The 17,482-nt window shown below is 41.3% G+C and overlaps 1 protein-coding gene across 9 annotated transcripts in view; it reads left to right on the top strand.

Annotated features, from left to right (window-relative positions):
* The window catches only part of MOBP (myelin associated oligodendrocyte basic protein), a 54,036-nt gene that overhangs the window by 16,492 nt on the left and 20,062 nt on the right, over positions 1-17,482 (top strand). For 7 of the 9 annotated variants that reach the window (XR_009350833.1, XR_009350832.1, XR_009350834.1 and 4 more), the window contains 2 exons: positions 8,606-8,815; positions 9,029-9,322. Coding sequence is in view for 5 of the 9 variants with exons in the window: in XM_059162001.1 (XP_059017984.1) it covers positions 8,606-8,815; positions 9,029-9,322 (504 nt within the window). In the remaining 4 variants the exon portion in view is untranslated. Of the gene's footprint in view, positions 1-8,605; positions 8,816-9,028; positions 9,329-17,482 lie in introns of all 9 variants that reach the window. The other 2 variants (XM_059162002.1, XM_059162004.1) reach the window with 2 other exon arrangements.

The following is a 17,482-nucleotide window of genomic DNA, read 5'->3' as shown; positions in this document are numbered from 1 at the left end:
CCGTACTGACCTGCATCCACTCTTCACTTCACAGAGCTTGTACCCATTTCTATGTTTGACTTCCTGTGATGCCATAAAGAATACATGGCTGCAACATGTCAGCTCATTATGTGCATTGTCTTTTCTTGCCAGAGGACTGTCTGAGACAAGGGTCACATGCCACTTTTATTAACTAACCCATATTCCAATTCTCTTTTAAGAAAACATGGTGGAAAGGAAGGAAGGAAGGATGGATGAAAGGAAGAAAATCCATTTTATATTTAGGGTTCTAATATCCACCTGCAGTCTCCTTAGGGAATAGTGAAGCTATATGTAAAAGCAGCTGGTGATTATATAGAGCTGCTAATGTCATCTCTAGAATGTGTGATTAAATTAAATGTGTGTGTTGACTAAAGCTTGCTAATTAATTTGCATGAATTAAGAAAAGATATAGTGGGTTCACAGAGTCTTTAAAATTTTTTTTTCTAAAGAACCTTGTTTTTATAACTTTCAAGGTCATTTGGGGAGGTCCCTTTCTGTGTTGCCCTTCTCATTGAAAAGATACTGTTGTCTAAGCCAGAACAGAGGTCCCTATGAGGACATCTAGAGACAGCACTTGTGGGAGACATCTTTGTTCATTCTCTCATTTTAATCACATGTCAGGTGTCAGAACATTGTTCTGAAACAGGCATTCAACAAGGACAGAAAACTTAAGGAAGCAGTGAAACAGTAAGGGTAAAGTAAAGCTTCCAGATTCTTCCCTAGAATTATGTATAGCACACCAAGTTCAAAGCATGAAAGAAGGAGTGATAATTTCTCTTTGGGTTAAGGGATGCTCTGGAAAGGCTCTAAGAAGTGACCTGCCTTTGGGCAAAGATGATGGAGGTGTTTTCTGTTTAATTGTTGGGTGAGAAGGAAGCAGGGGAGTCCTATGGATCAGACTCCAAAAGCTTGAAATAATCCTACCTCCTGGGAGCTGGGTCCAGCTGGTTTGGGCTGGATGCACACACCAGAGAAGAGTCTCTTCTTGAATAAAGCCTTATTACTAAAGAAAGGTCATATCCTTATGGACTTTTGCCTACATTTCATTGGCCAGAACATGATCACATGGGATTCTGTAGAGATTTAACTGGGCCTATCATGGTACCAAACAAAATCCAAATTTGCTGTTGAAGGGAAGAGTGGATATTGGGCAATCAACTAGTCATACTGACTGTGACGAGTTTGTTATTTTATTATTATTATGATCTTGGAGCATTTACTTCTTCAGCCTTCAGTTTCCTCATCTCTAAAATGGGGTGAGTAGGGAACTACCTAAAATGATTATCTTGGGAACAAAAAATAATGGATATAAGGATCTGGGACATAGCAGTTATGCAATAAATAATGTGTGTGGGGGGGTTCTTGTTCCTATCCCTTTGGTTCCTCTCCTTCTCTCCCTTTATCTCCTTCTTCAAATATCTGCCTTACTTTCCCTCCTCTAAGTTTTAGGATATATGGAAACATCTGGGAAGTGTGGAAACTATATTTTACAGTTTCTAATTAAAATTCTTCATCCTGCCAGATAGTTCATATTATATTTGCTTTTCAATTAGGTGATATCTTTTTTGAAAACATCATGTAGTGTTTATAATGATTTGTCTTTAACCATTAATGTAAATAAGGATATAATTAATGCTTGAATTAAATGTCATCAGAGATACATACTGAGATTCTAGAGAATGTGTCTGGAGAAGTCTGTAGAATTAGGTCATTTGAATTCTTGATAAAAGGGGGATAGAATTTATTAAGTAAGTGATTTACATAAGGCTGAGCTCTAGGTTCTTTATCCACTCTATTTAATATTTTCAAAGGCTCCCTGAGGTATTATTATTTGTTTGTTCTTCCTCTCTGTTATGTTAGTGTCCCTAAAATTCATACGTTGAAATCTAATCTCCAATGTGATTGTGTTAGGAGGTGGACATTTGGAAAATGATGAGGTTATGAGGGAGAAGCCCTAATGAATGGAGTTAGTGTCCTCATTAAAAGAGACCCCAGAGAGCTCCCTTGCTCATTCCACTATGTGAGGACATAGCAAGAAAAATGTCATCTCAAAAATAGGTCATCTTCTCACCAGACACTAAATCTGGCATATTGATCTTGGACTCCCAAACCTCCAGAACTGTGAGAAGTAAATTTCTATTGTTTGTAAACCACCCAGTTAGATGAATAAATTGAGCATATTTATTCAAATTGTATTTGCTTGCTTGTCACTGAAATAATAGTGGTTAAAATGAGGTGGAAGTTTGACTTTTCTCTCATGTAAAATATGTCCAATTTTTAAAAAAGATTTTATTTATTTATTTGAGAGAGAGACAGTGAGAGAGAGCATGAGTGAGGAGAAGGGCAGAGAGAGAAGCAGACTCCCCGTGGAGCTGGGAGCCCAATGCGGGACTTGATCCCGGGACTCCAGGATCATGATCTGAGCCGAAGGCAGTTGTCCAACCAACTGAGCCACCCAGGCGTCCCAAAAGATGTCCAATTTAAATGAAGATGTAGATTTTTTAGAGGTTAGCCAGACTGGCTCTTGGTTAAGGGACAGTCAAGTTGTAACCCAGCTATCCTGTGACCAGAAGTTGGAGTTTTGACCACAATGCAAGCTGTATCCTGTAGGTAGATATATAAGAAGATTCAAATGTTTAGGTATTAGGAAGCCCCCTAAATTAAAATACATTTAATTTATAATGTATTGTGAACAGGTGCTTGGATTAGACTTGTTTATTAAATATCACACTATCTTAAAAAAAATTAAAAGGATGTTCAGTGTTCAAGAGTTAAACTTAGAACAGCAACTCCACAAGTCAGTGGACTCAGGCTCCTCTAGTCTTTGTGCTCTTCCATGGGGCTTCCTCTGAGGTGCTGAATGATCCAAGATGGCTGCTGTGCCCAAGAATAGATTGCTAGATGGTAGTTTGTGTCCATTTTTAACTTCACTAGATAATACCAAATTGTTCTGAAAGTCACAATCTTTTCAATCACATAAGGAACATTTAAAAATATTGACTATGAACTAGGCCATAAAGCAAACCTCACACATAAAGAGTCATTATCATACATGCCACTTTCTCTAACTAGAATGCATTAAAATTAGAAGTTAATTTACACTTGGAAATTTTGTGACAGTTTTTTATAAATAATGGATGAATCAAAGAACTCAGCCATATTTAAAATGGAGTAAAAATGACTTACATGAATATCTGTGGTATCCAGCTGAAGTTGCACTTAATGGAAAAGTTATAGCCATAAAAATATATGTGAGAAATGCTTGACTCAATAATAGAGAGGGGAACCTGGCTGGACCAGTCAGAAGAGGGTGTGACTCTTGATTTCAGGGTCGTGGGTTTGAGCCCTCTAGTGGGTGTAGAGATCACTTTAGAAATAAATAAACTTTAAAAAAATAGAGAAAAAAACATGGACATAAACCTAAAAAACTTGAAGAAAAGAAATAATACCTACAGAAGCTAAAAAACTAGAAAAAATAAGAGCAAAGACAAACAAGAAAACCAAGAGTTTGTTTTTGAAAAGAGTAATAAAGTAGGATAACTGCTGCCAAGATGACTGAAGAAAAATGAGACAAGATGCAAATATATGATATGGACTATAAAGGGGGCTATAACTATAAATTTATCACAGCTTTTAAAAGCTGTAAGTATGCTATAAATAATGTATATATCTATAAAACTTAAGTAAATTAAATAATTTTCCAAATATGTAAATCTGAACCATATGTAAGGCAAGGTCCTGCGTTTTATTAACTATATATTTATATGTAAATATTATCAAAGAAAAAATGTTAAATATTTTGTAAGTGGTTAACTATGGGATACAAATTTAGGAACTTTTATTTTTATCCATCCAAGTTTTCTGATTCTCAAAAGTAAATATAGGTTTTAAAGCCCACTGAGGGCTGGTTGAGGAGGGATGGAGAAAGCTCGTGGAGTTCATAGGATGCTTGGCGTTTACATTCTCGTGTCCCATCATGCACCTCTGCTCTGACAGGGAGGTCCAGGCCGCTGTGCTGTGTGACATTCCCAAACCCATTCTTTACCCTTCCTTCTTCAGTGAGCTGTTTCTCCAACCTACAGGTTTTCTTACCCTAGGACAGAGACCCTTGCTTCTATGCAGCCTTATCCCATTTCCCTGGACAATCTCCAGTTGCCCAAAGTCCAGGCTTTTTTGGGGACAGAAGGGCTGAGCACAGGGGGCTCAACAGATAGTGTTGGGCCTGGTCAAAGGACACAGGATGTTGGAGTCGCACAGACATGGATTCATACTCCTTGCCTGCCTCTTTCTGCTTTCTGAAGTTGGTCCTGTCCCTTAGCTTCCCTCCTCTTCCGTTTGTTGGTGATAATGGCCATGTTCTGAAACGAGGTAAAGAGCCTAAAGCAACCACCATACAATGGGTGCTCAGTAAATGTGAGTTCTCGCCTTTGCTGTTAGTTATTTGTCTGTAGTTATAACTAATTTTCTAGTAAGTCTGGAGTGTTGGAAAAGGATGATTCACCTGTGAGCTGCTGTTGCTTAGTGTGTGGGGCTCAACATTCCTAAACTGGGGCATGGCTGGAGCAAAGAGTTGGAGAGGCAGTGCATATTCCCTATTAATCAGGTTACCCCAGCTAAACGCTGTATTTCCGCTACCAGGAAAAACAGTAGCCAGAACCTTTCCACAGACTATAAACACTTCACTAAGGAAAAGAGGGTATGAATTTTCAGCTGATTGCCCCAGAAGAATGTCAGTGTCCACGGAAGAGAACTGCTTTTCCTTTAAGGAACTACGCAGAGGATAGCAGAAAGTGAGGCTGCCCCCTGCTGGACATAGTAGGGGAAGGCAGAAGGTGAGAAAAGTCCTGGAAGGAGAATTTGAGAACTTTGTCCTGATGTGCTGGGGGAAGAGATGGCTGGATGAAGGTCTGGACAGGCATGGGGTTGGACATGGCATCACATCAGGTGAGTGGGAATTGAGAATTCAGTCAAAGCAGGAATTCAGAGTCACGGGAGACTTTAAATCTCCCTCTGACCCCATGCTAGTCATTCTTAAAAATTTGGGACACGTGCTAGATCTTCTGCTATTTGTGATGAATGCCTGAACCATTTGGGAAAAGAGGATTCCAGAAAGCTGGAGGAACTGGCGGATGTCCGGGTTGGCTGTGAAAAGTTGAGTAACATCGTCTTCATGTGGTTTGTCCTGGAGTGTTTCCATTTCTACATCTCCTCCTCTGTGTACTCCAAAATGACTCTTGTTCCTTCCATCCAAAGAAAAATCAATCTCCATAGCCTCCCAATGACCTCCATGCTGTCAAACTAGTTGTCTTCTTCTTTGATTCCTCTCTTCATCTAAAGTCTTCCTCTCCTGTCATACTACATTCTCCTAGAGTCCCATCTCCAGAAACTTGAGCTGAACTTTGCCACATTGTGCAGGACTTGGGTAAGAATCTGGCATATCTTTAAGGGTTTGATTGGGTCTTACGATGAATCAGACCCCAAGAATCAACCTTAGTTTCTCATTGGTCTAAAAATGCCTGTTTGTATGAAGGGTTTCTTTGGGTACTGCTAACCATACCCTTCTCTGCGAATTTAGAAATTCCTCTTCTAAGAGGCTGCTGCTCCTCCCACCTCTCTGGCTGCCTCTGCTGCTCCTTCTTCCCTTGACCCTCTCCTGGCAGTTTGAAGGTAGGCCCACTACCCATCCTGGGAGCCTTCCCTCGCCTGACTACTCACTCAGTTCATATTCACCACATCCATTCCCAAGGTTGTGCCTCTTCCGTAAGGTGAGGGACTGTCAAGATGAAGACCATAGCAGCTGTGGTTTGGATGCTCACTTCCCAATGAATGTCCTGAGAGCCCTCAATTCACAGTATCCCAGATAATGAGATACTCTCCTTCCCTCTCATCTATTTAGACTACTGATGGTCTGATGGCTTGACAATGTTCGCAATCACTAGGACTAGATCCTTCATGGTGACAGGTAAATCCTGTCCTGCCTCATCACCTGCATCCAGCCACTCTCTCATCTCCCACACTGTACTGCAGACAGTGTGGGCTCTTGGCGGGGGGGGGGGGGGGGACTGTAGTTGGCCTCTCTGTGTCTTTCTTAGGTATCAACCATTCCCATCCCTCCACAAACTCTTATCTTTGTCCAAACCTTAGGGTGAGATGTAATGTTTGTCCCTATGATGCTTTACCTAATTCCCCAGCCCAGCATATTACCACTCTCCTATGGACCCTCTACACAGTTTACCCACATATTATCATGTTGCACAGGATGCTTTCTTTGTACCCTCAATCTACACTGTGAGCTCAGTGTCAGCAGGATGTTTATCTGATTCTTGCCCTTTACTCCCTCAAGGTCTAGTATATAATTTGGGCCAATAAGTAGGTTTTGTGGCCATCAACACCTTTTGTTTATCCTTGCCTATCTCCCCAGCTTGTGGATAACTTTCTTGAGGACTGGACTAAGCATGATTCAGCTCTGTGTGGCAGCAGCTGAGCACTGTGCTGGCTTGACCTAAGTATAAGTGTTGAAGTGAATGGTTGAAGGTAACCCCATTAATCACTTAGTGTTTACTGTACCTCGAAGAACTGTAACATTAAAATATTTGGATAAAGCAGGGGACCCTTTGTCCAAATGATAAAGAGGGGCTAGAGATGGAGATGGGACTCTAGGAGAATGTAGTATGACAGGAGAGGAAGACTTTAGATGAAGAGAGGAATCAAAGAAGAAGACAACTAGTTTGACAGCATGGAGGTCATTGGGAGGCTATGGAGATTGATTTTTCTTTGGGTGGAAGGAACAAGAGTCATTTTGGAGTACACAGAGGAGGAGATGTAGAAATGGACAAAAATAGTATCAATAATTTTTCAAGTACTCTGCCTATAGAGAGGAGGAGTTATAGAGAGGGGAAAAGATATAAAAGTGGGATGGAGAGTGACTTTTCTTTTACAATGGGATACACCAAACTGTATATGAAAGCTGAAGGAGTAGATAAAGAACTAAGAAACTTAACTACATAAAAAATTTTTTTGCATGATACAAGCAGGTAAAACTCCTGGAAAGAACATTTGCAACACACCTAATAGGTGTAATGCATGGTTTGGACTATACAAACTGAGATGCAAAAAAAAAGTTATTTTATTGTCTTAACTGCATTCAACTTGCTCCTCAGCCCTCATTTCTGTTTGCAGAAGACAGCCCCATCAAAAAACATAACAATTAGAATATCCTTTCAGTGTAACTTAGTTGTTTTTAATGTATTCATCCCTAAAGCCCAGATCATCTTTTCTATCTTCAAAGAATCCATCCCTTCTCGGTGCTTCCCTTGACTTTTGTACATACTTCTCTTGATCGCCATCACACAGTAATTACATACAGCACAACTGTGTGTCCAACTTGACCTTGGATTTGTTGAGAACAAGGACTTTCTCAGGGTCTAATATATGCATGTTACATGTGTATATTTGTTGACTCCTGTCAGTTAATAGTCGTTTAAGTCCCCCATGTTCTACAGTGTTTGTAGTATTAGGTGGGACTATTTCTGCATTTGCCACATTCCTAAAAAGCATGTTGGCAAGACATTGATCTTCCAGATTTATTCCTGCTTGGGAGTTTTTTCAAGTCTCAAATTTCTCTTTGATTCCTCCTCCATCCATTCCTCCTCTTTCTCCTCTTTCTTTTTAACTGAAATAAGCTGAAATAAACAGAAAGATGCACAAAATTTAAATGTGTACTCACTGAATTTTTTTTTTTAATTTTTGGAGGGGGAAGGGGCAGAGAGAGAGAGGTGGGAAAGAGAATCTTAAGCAGGCTCCACACCCAGCACAGAATCAGAGGTGGGATTTGATCTCACTACTTGAGATCATGACCTGAGCCAAAACCAAGAGTCAGATGCTGAACCGACTGAGCCACCCAGGTGCCCCAAAGTGAAATTTGACATGCATGTGCACCAAAGCAATCCCTCTCAGACCCAGATCCAGAACATTTTCTGGCTTCTTTGATGCCCCTTCCTAGCTTCTCCAAACATAGCTGTGCTCTGATTTCTAACACTATAGACTAGCTTTGTCTGTTTTTGAACCTCATGTAGATTGAGTCAAACACCTTGCATTCCTTTGTGTCCAGCTTTTTTTGTTCAACATGATGTTTGTGAGATGCAAACATATTGATCATTCTTTTTCATGGCTATGATGTAATTTTGTCTGAATGGTGATTATGGTTTTAGTACCAAACTAGTATTACTATTATTATTATTTTAGAGAAAAGGCCTTTCCTAAACCTAGACTAATATTTTGCTATAGATATGTTTGGTTTTATAATATTTTTCCTACCCTAAATGGCTCATTAAAACATAAATGAAAAATTATTCATTTTCAGAAAACATGATTAACAAGTATGCAAATAAAAATAAACCCTTAATTTAGTTCCTTTCCACAGAGTTGGCAAGACATTGATCTTCCAGATTCAGGATATAAGGCAAGGCTGAATGTTAATTTTGGACTATGGAAATAGTGGGAAGTAGGCTTCTTGAGTAGGAAGCTCCCTGCCTGATGTGCTGTTTTATGTCTCCCCATCACTACTTGCTACAACGATTTCTAGTGAGATGAGTCAGAAAACGACTAAGGAGGGTCCCAGACTCTCCAAGAACCAGAAGTTTACAGAGCACTTCAGCATACATTGCTGCCCACCATTCACCTTCCTCAACTCCAAGCGTGAGATCGTGGATCGGAAATATAGCATCTGTAAGAGTGGCTGCTTCTATCAGAAGAAAGAAGAGGACTGGATCTGCTGTGCCTGCCAGAAGACCAGGTAAGTGGTCTGCACCGTCCGGTCTCTCTGCAACACGCCCCTCCCCCCATCCTGTTCAGTTCGGTGATTTCTGAGCTGTTAATCCCCTAATGCCCTGCAGTCCGCTCCCTGTTAGGTTCTGCCCCTGGAAGGTACTGAAGGGCTATTGAAAGGCGGGAGGGGGAGCAGGTCCTGCCTCCCTGTTTCCAGCTCCTGTCAGTGTCCCTTAAGCAGCAGAAGAGAGCCATGGCGCCAGCCTCCAGCTTCTTTTGGCCCCCTCAGCACCGGACGCCGTGCAACATCCCCTCAGAGGCCCAAGCTCCAGCCAGCTGCACCCCCCGCGGTGGTCAGAGCACCAGCCAAGCCACGGTCTCCTCCGAGGTCTGAGCGTCAACCACGCCCCCGCCCAGAGGTCCGACCACCACCAGCCAAGCAGCGCCTCCCTCAGAAGTCCAAGCAGCCGCCGCGCAGCAGCCCCCAGAGAGGGCCAGGCACCAGCCGTGGGGGGTCCCCCATCAAAGCTTCTAGGTTCTGGTAACACCATCTCTTCCCTTTTGTTCCCCCAGCCCTAAGGTTAGTAGTTGCTCCTGTGTTTACTAACATCTGGGTTACCTCAGTGGCCCTCTCTTGACCTTACCAAACCTGTGTCAATTCCCTGCATTAAATCCCCTTATTGGAAATACCTAGTGTGGCTTGTTTTCTTCATAGAGCTGCCGGTACACTACTTCAGATGGCAGTATCCATTGCTTATTTTGTCTAGGAGGACTGCAATTAATTAATTTATCAACTCAGAGTATCCACCCCAGTAACAGATTGTGAGACTGAGGCTATCCATTGCTGTGCCCTAGAGAGGAGGAAGGGTGACTTTAGGGATGTGCATGTGTAAAAATGCATGTATAAAAACAGAGAGGTTTAGCCAGTTCATTTATCCATCCTCCTGACACACTTCATCTGATGTTAATCTCAGTGGCAAGATCATTCATTCATTTATTGAGTCATTCAACAAACTTGATTGCATACCAGAGTTCCATATCTCATGCAGGGGGATGGGAATACAGCAGTGAACAAGCTAGGTTGTGACTCACCAGGGTGAAACAAGAGAATAGTTGGTCAAAGTGTAGGGCAATATTGCCTTAATATTGTCATAGTCAGTAAGTATACTGGGCTGTAGGAGCCTGGAGCAGGCTGCTCATCTGGAGCCTCACAGAGGAGGTTAGGCTAGGATAAGCAGAGAAAAAAAGGAGGCTTTTTTTGAGGAATTGCAGAGGGAAACAGTGAGCCAGAGACATGTTTATCTGTCCCATCTGAGACAGGTCAGATTCTTCCTCCTCCTCTTCTCCCCTCCTTCTCCTCCTTCTTCTTCTCCTTTTCCTTCTCCTCTTCCTCCTCCTCCTCCACCACCTCCTCCTCCTCCTCTTCCTCTACCTCTTTCTCCTCCCTCCTCTTCTTCTTTTTTTAAAATATATTTCAATTTTAGATCAGTTTTAGGTTCACAGCAAAATTGAGTGGAGGGTACAGAGATTTTCCATACATTCCCTGCCAAAGCACATGGCAGGCCAATCTTTTAGTCCTTTTAATATTTGGAAATGAAACTGTTTTTTGGGTTAATAAGCGGGTGCTCATTGTATTTGAGATTTTCATACTTATTCTGCATAGCATGTTACTGTGTGTGCATGTCATGCACTGTTTGCCAGTTAAGGATGCAGAAGAATCAACTCAGGATCATGTTAGAAATACCCCCAGAGAATCTAATTCCTTGGGTCACCGATGAGGTCTGGAGATATTTATTTCCAAAAAGCAGCACCTCCATCCCAGCATAGTGACACAGGTGGTACACAGACCACCCTTTGAGAAGCACTGATGCTTCCATCCATAATAAATGATCCACATTATCTGTAATGTGCAATAAAGACATGTGAAAGGGGCCATGTGTATGACACCAAAAGTGAAAGAATTAAAAATATGCAAGATCAGGTGAGGTTAATTTGTGAAGGAGGTAAGAGGCTGCCATCTTTAATTCTGGAATATTAAGTTGTATACCAGGTTACCTAGTCATTAATCAAGATGTCCCAGGGAGCCTGACTCCAAGGGTGATGGCCAGGTAAGTTAAGATATGTGGGACTGGTTACGAAGTGTGAGAAGCAGAGGAAACTAACTGGATACATGGCAGGTCATCTGCGGGGGTGGCTTCAAGCCACCATTTGCAGTGAGTTGTGTGATGGCTGCTTGGGCGGCTGGGAGTTCAAGCAGGACACAGATGGAAGACCATGAAAGCCAACTTATCTGTCTGCACCCATCCTGCTGGTTTTATCCACCTGAACTCCAGAGACATCCTAATGTTGGTGTAACTTGATTCCCCAAGTTAACTGTTCTTATTAGGTTTCAGGCTGCCCTTGCCTCCTCAGTCCTTTTTGTTCACTGGTACAGGGGACCTGAAAACACCTGTTTGTAATGGTCCACAACACTGAGGGTGCACCATCTGAGCCCTTCTTGAGACACTCATTTTTCCTTCTCAGATTTCTAAATGTTCTGAGGAAATGCATTAGAGCCATTGCTTCACCACACTGTTTATTCCCTCTGTTGCTACTGGTTGGCTGTTCCCAAATCAAAGGGGTGGGAAGGTTAATAGGAAAAAAAATAAAATCACTCTTAAGTAGAGCTACTAAATTGCACTTGGAGAAAAGGTCAATAAAGAGCTTCTAAACAGACTTTCTGAGATAGTGCCATTCCCATTCCTGAGTTCTGACCTTTAAAGGTTAAATAAATACTGACAGAGGCCTATTGTATCCTTAGTAGCTCCCTTGGATAGATCTCAAAAAACAGAGAATATTCAAATCTTAGGATCTGATTGGTGTAATTCCTTGCAACCTGATTGAACATGGTAGCATTCTTGTATCTGATGGGAGGAAACCTTGGATCTTCCTCTTAATTTATTCTACTTTCAATTCCTCAAGATTTTAGGATTTCACAGGTCATCCTTGTTTAGGGTTAACACATGTTTCCTGGGCCAAGCCTCTCTTGGCTCCTCGGTGCTCTGCTTTAGGTGCAGGTGATCTGTGGTTTTGTGATTGATTTGGGACCAGTCGCACAACTTTGAGCAGTGTGCCTTTGACTCATTCTTTCAACAAAATGTCTTGTACCCATTGAGCCCTGCACACCAGAAGCTTGGAGAACCAATCTATTTCTACATGTATTTTCAGGCCTATTCATCAAGATCATGTGCACAGCACTGCACCAAGCTCTGGGCAATCAAAGGAAATGATGTATGCCCCTGGTCCAGCTGCTCATGGTATTTGTGAGCGGCCCCTCCCTCGGTGATGCTGCTCTTCCCTCCAGAACTATGCGAAGCTTGGCTGCTTCCATTTTGCCTGGTCCCTATCTGGTCCCTCCCCTCCTCCAGCTGCTTTTTTACTCTCATGTCTCACTTCAGCAGATGATAAAATCAAAGCCCAGGAAAGTAGCTGATTGGTAGAGAGTTAAGGTTCTAAGTGGTTTCAGGCTCTCCAGAGAATTTGATTTTTCAGAGAAAGAGTGCTTTAGCTTTGAGTCTCATATTGAAGCAAGCAGGGTTTGGTGTTTTATTGACCATGCATTGTCCTGAACGAGACATGGCACTGCATTGCTTCTAAAGGTTAGGACAAGCCCACTCACTGAATGACAACATGCTGGTTACATTGGCAATGGAGTATTAAACAGTATTAAACAGTCTACTTTCCCTTTGTCACTGTAGAAGAAGATATATATATATATCCAGCCACACTCATCCCACAAATCCTTATATATAAGTACACACACACATACGTATATAGCTGTGAGCTTGCTTGGAATTATTAGGACTGACAAACAACATGCATGTTTATAATGCAATTGTAAACACTGACATACTCGACAAGCTAGAATTTACTTCTGAAGATCACTGACCCAGAGCAATTACTCTGATGGTCTGATGGTCTGAGTGTGCACTGACAGAACTGGGTATTGGGGCTAAGCTTCAACTGTTAGATGGGAGTACCTGTCTCCTTTTCAGGTATGCAGACCCGAACTTACTCCAGACAATTTCTATGTCCTCTCTTTGTCCTTCCTGATACCAAAAGGTACACTCTGCACTTTGTTCTTCTGGAAAACCATAAATCATTTTCTCTTTGTACAAGACTGGCTAAACTTGTCCTTCCAGTCCCTTTTCTGAGCCTTCCCTGTATTTACACAAGCAAAAACACTCACTTTGTACTCATGTCTTAGAAAAAATGTCTTACATGCTTGTGGAAAAACGTCACCCAGACATATATTATGCTTAATTGTATCTTTATGTTTACACCCTGGCAATCTATTTTTGGTCTCATCAGCCAAACAGAATCAGAAATTCATCTACCATTTCCCAGGTAATAGCAGAGTTCAGAAAAGGGCCTGAGCACTTTGCTCTTAGATCAGGCTCTGGTGTTTCTGCCTGCTTCTCAGATCGCATTATTGCTTTTATGAGTTTGGATAACTGAACCCTTAAGTCTTGCCCTACCTAAGTCATTAATTCCTTCCTGACCAGAAGCAGGCTTCTACACATCGTGGCAGTCCCCAGACAATAGTGCCTACGTAGAGCAAGTACTCACAGAGGCCTGGGTAAACCAGAGAGTTCTCTGGTTCAATGAGTTGTGTCTGTTCTTCTATTCTGACAATTCCTGCCTGGTCCCATGTCCTTAATTTAGACCACATGATTAACTACTTTCTCTAACAGCCTTAATGCCATTGTTGTCCATCATCCAGCCACACTCATCCCACAAATCCCTCATCTAGATCAAGCTGATGGTCCATGTGCTCTACTCCAACTTCCAGACGCTGAGTCCATTCATAGATGTGGAGAGTTGCTGAGCACAGCTAGGAAAAGCCTATAGCTTATAAGTGTTGGTGGATGAGCACCTGCCTCTCTCCAGACTAGTTTTCTTCCACCAGACCCAACATGTTTATTATGATATGCATCTGTCTTTCAATCCTTCTTGTTAGGGGAGAAAGAATTTTTTTCCTGAGCAGTCAACCCCTCGTTTCCTCTGCTTATGTGTGATCTGTGTAATCTTCCTCCCCCCACTCATGTTTCTTCCAGGGTCTTGCTGAACCTCCCTGACAACTTCAGCCTTTTTCTATTGTCTAAAGAGAAAGCACTTTAGCTTCTGAACATGTTGAATTGTCTCTTAATGACTGAGTTTGCCTCTGGCCCTGTCCCATCTCTCCTCTTCTCAGGTAATTTCTTTCTTTCTTTCTTTCTTTCTTTCTTTCTTTCTTTCTTTCTTTCTTTCATTTTCAGTGTAACAGTATTCATTGTTTTTGCACCACACCCAGTGCTCCATGCAATACGTGCCCTCCTTAATACTACTTTGGGTAATCCCATTTGGTTTCTGGTTTCTTTCTTTTATTTTTATTTATTTTTTATTTTCAGCATAATTAGTGTAAATTCATCACCTTAACTTCTCTACATTGCATTAACTCTTCAGCTCACTTTGCTCTGCTTCTTCCCATAGCACCTCAATGGAGTTTCTCCTATGCAGGTTCCTACAGCAGCAACAATGCAAGGGCAGGCAGTTCACTGGGGCAAGGAAGGTAATGCTGGTAATGCTGGTAATGCTGAAGGTAATGTCACACAGGGAAGTGTGACAGGAAAGGAAGAAGCTGATTCTATGTTATCAAACCAGTTCTCACTGTGGGTTCCTGGGGCTTAATCCTGCTAAAGAGCCCTAGAAGCCAGTGTAAGATGTGCACTCAGTTTTCCTATCTAAGCAGTAGGTGAAGGAACTGGGTTATTTTTACACCAGGTCCTGTCAGTCATTGGTCAACCAATGCTACTTCAAGAGTGGAGGTATTAATTCCTTGGCCCTTTGGTCTACCAAGCAGATGGCAAAGTGGGCTACAGCAGCAGGAAATAGCCCACAGACAGAGAAAGGTATCTGGAAATTCAGCCAATGTGCATACAGTGGTAAGGGCAAGGAATTGTAGACAAAGCCCCAATAACATCTGCTCTAACGGCTTCCCTATGCTCTTTGTGCTGCTTTACTTGATGAATGCTGAACCCCGTCTTTATATCAATGGTACTGTCTGTTAAATTTGTTGACTACTCACTCAGTCATTAATTTTTTGTACTCTTGCCTTCCATGACCCTCCTGTTTCGTAATTCTCTTTGTGGACTTTCCTTCTGTCCTTATTGTGAATCCTTCCTTTCCTGCAATTGATAAACCTTGGAATCTGCTGGGGTTCCATCCTGAGCCTGCTGCTTGGGAGATTTTCCTTCTTTCCCTTCTTTTCCTTCTTTTCCCTTCTTTCATGACTAGCACACTGATGACTTTCAAACCTTACTCCAGCCCTAACATTAAACTCACATTTGGCCTTTTTGTCTGGCAGATCACTCTGGATGTTGCCAAACCCAGCTGTTCCCACCTGACTGCATTCCCATGAAGACGTGCTCATTCTCTCATTTCATCTCGTTTCACCCATGTTGAAAACCTAACCACCATCTTAACTTTCAAACATCCCCAACAAATGACGGCTAATTTTACTTCTAGAATTTTTTTTGAACTATAACTTAGAGTATGCTAAAAGTTGATGAGAAGGTGTATCGACATGAGAGTGAGATTGAAAATATAAGAGGGGGAATGGAGATCATTGATAGAGTAAAGCTCCTTCACAGTATGTGTGGAGACTGGCCTTTGATGGGAGCAGGAAAAACCATTCAGTTTAGCAAAGGAGAGACACATTAATAGTCATTACGATGAAGGCAAGTTCTAACCAACGATGAAAGAGCTGGGGAGAGTTGAGAAAGTTAGGGTAGGTTTTGAATACCAGAGACCAGGCTGGGAAAACTACTGAGAGCTAGCTGAGCTCTGATCCTTGGAGCTGCATCTGAATCTTTTGTTCTTATGGAATTTATTCTCCAGGGAGGGAAACAAATTATCATCTCCACAATTGACAGTGGAATCATTCAACTCCACATCAAGTCTGCTTTTCTTACAGCTTGCTTTGTCTAATGTTTCCACAGCTGTTCTTAAACTTCACTGGGTGTCACTAGTGGTCTGACCTTTGTTTTTCATTCTCCATTCATTAGACTCCCTTTTTCCCTCTGGAACTTTGATTTTTATATTTATTATATTGTATAGTACTGTATTGTATTAGAGATTAGCCAATTTATTTAAACTAAAAAAACCCCAGCACTCATTTCTCCTGCCCCCTACTCCCCACCTTCCGCTTTCGGCAACCATCAATCCATTCTCTTTATTTCCCTTAGTGTAATGCCCTTAAGGCATATCCATGTTATTGCAAATGGCAGGATCTCATTCTTATTTATGACTGAATAATATTCCACTGTATATATAAGCCACAGTTTCTTTATCCATTCATCCATTCATCTATTCATCCATTGATGGACACATAGTTTATTTCCATATCTTGGCTATTTTAAATAATTCTGCAATGAACATGGAGGTGCCTATATCTCTTTGAGTTAGTGTTTTCATTTTTTGGGGGTAAATACTCAGAAATGAAATTGCTGGATCATATAGCTGTTTTATTTTATATTTTTTTTGAGAAAACTCCATGATGTTTTCCATAGTGGTTGCACCAATTTATATTCCCACCAACAGTGCACAAGGGTTGCCTGTTCTCCACATCTTTACCAACACTTGTTATTTCCACTCTTTTTGGTAACAGCCATTCTTACAGATGTTGATGGTATCTCATGTGTTTTTGATTTGCATTTTTCTGTTGATTAGTGATGTTAAAGATCTTTTCATGTACCTGTTGGCCATCTGTATGTCTTCTCTGAAAAAAAAGTCTATTCAAACTCCTTTCTTCACTTTTCTCCCTCTCTAAATTAGAAGCCATGGCTCGACATTTTAATCTCTTTCAAAAGCACCCTGAAGTCCACTACCCTCTAAATATCTGTCTCATGTCTTTGGGAAAACTCTAACTTTGGGTGAATCCAGCCATCTGTCTTCACCATGTCTATTTCCAGGCAGCTGTGTCTCATTGGAAAATAACACACATCAGGACAGTAGTAGTTGGGTATAAGCAGAATTATGCTCATTATATCACTTAGCACTATTAACTTTTGGGCAGTCATAGTTCAGTTATGTGCATTCAGATAAAGGAGAAAGGCATGGACCCCACAAGTGTCATATATATGTATGTAATACACCCACCCATCCCAAACATAACCTACATATATCAGGTTTATTGAGATATAATTTGCATGCAGCAGCATTTGACTTTTTTGGTAAACAGTTCTAGACACACAATCATGTAACCGCCATCACAGTTGAGACATCACCTCATTCCCCCACCAAATTTCCCTCGTATTTCCTCTTTGCAGTCAATCAACAAACACGTGACAACCAATAATCTTTTCTGTCCCTATAGTTCTGTCTTATAAGTCTAAAATGTCATATAAATGGAATTGTACAGTATGTACCCTCTTGAGTCTGTCTTCTTTAACTTAGCATAATGCATTTGAGATTGAACCATGTTGTTGCATGAATCAGCAGTTTTTTCATAATAAAAATTGCTGAGTAATATTCCATTATATGCATGTACCTATCGTAGTTTTCCATTAACCAGTTGAAGGGTATTTAGATTGTTTTCAGTTTTTGGTGATTATGAATAAACCTGCTGTAAACATTAATGTGAGTGTAAGTTTTCTTTTCTCTTGAGTAAATAAGT

Source organism: Mustela lutreola, chromosome 2, assembly GCF_030435805.1.
Source record: "Mustela lutreola isolate mMusLut2 chromosome 2, mMusLut2.pri, whole genome shotgun sequence".
In the NCBI taxonomy this organism is placed as follows: domain Eukaryota; kingdom Metazoa; phylum Chordata; class Mammalia; order Carnivora; family Mustelidae; genus Mustela; species Mustela lutreola.
The sequence above is the reverse complement of the archived record's forward strand: the minus strand, read 5'-3'. Positions and strand labels throughout refer to the sequence as shown.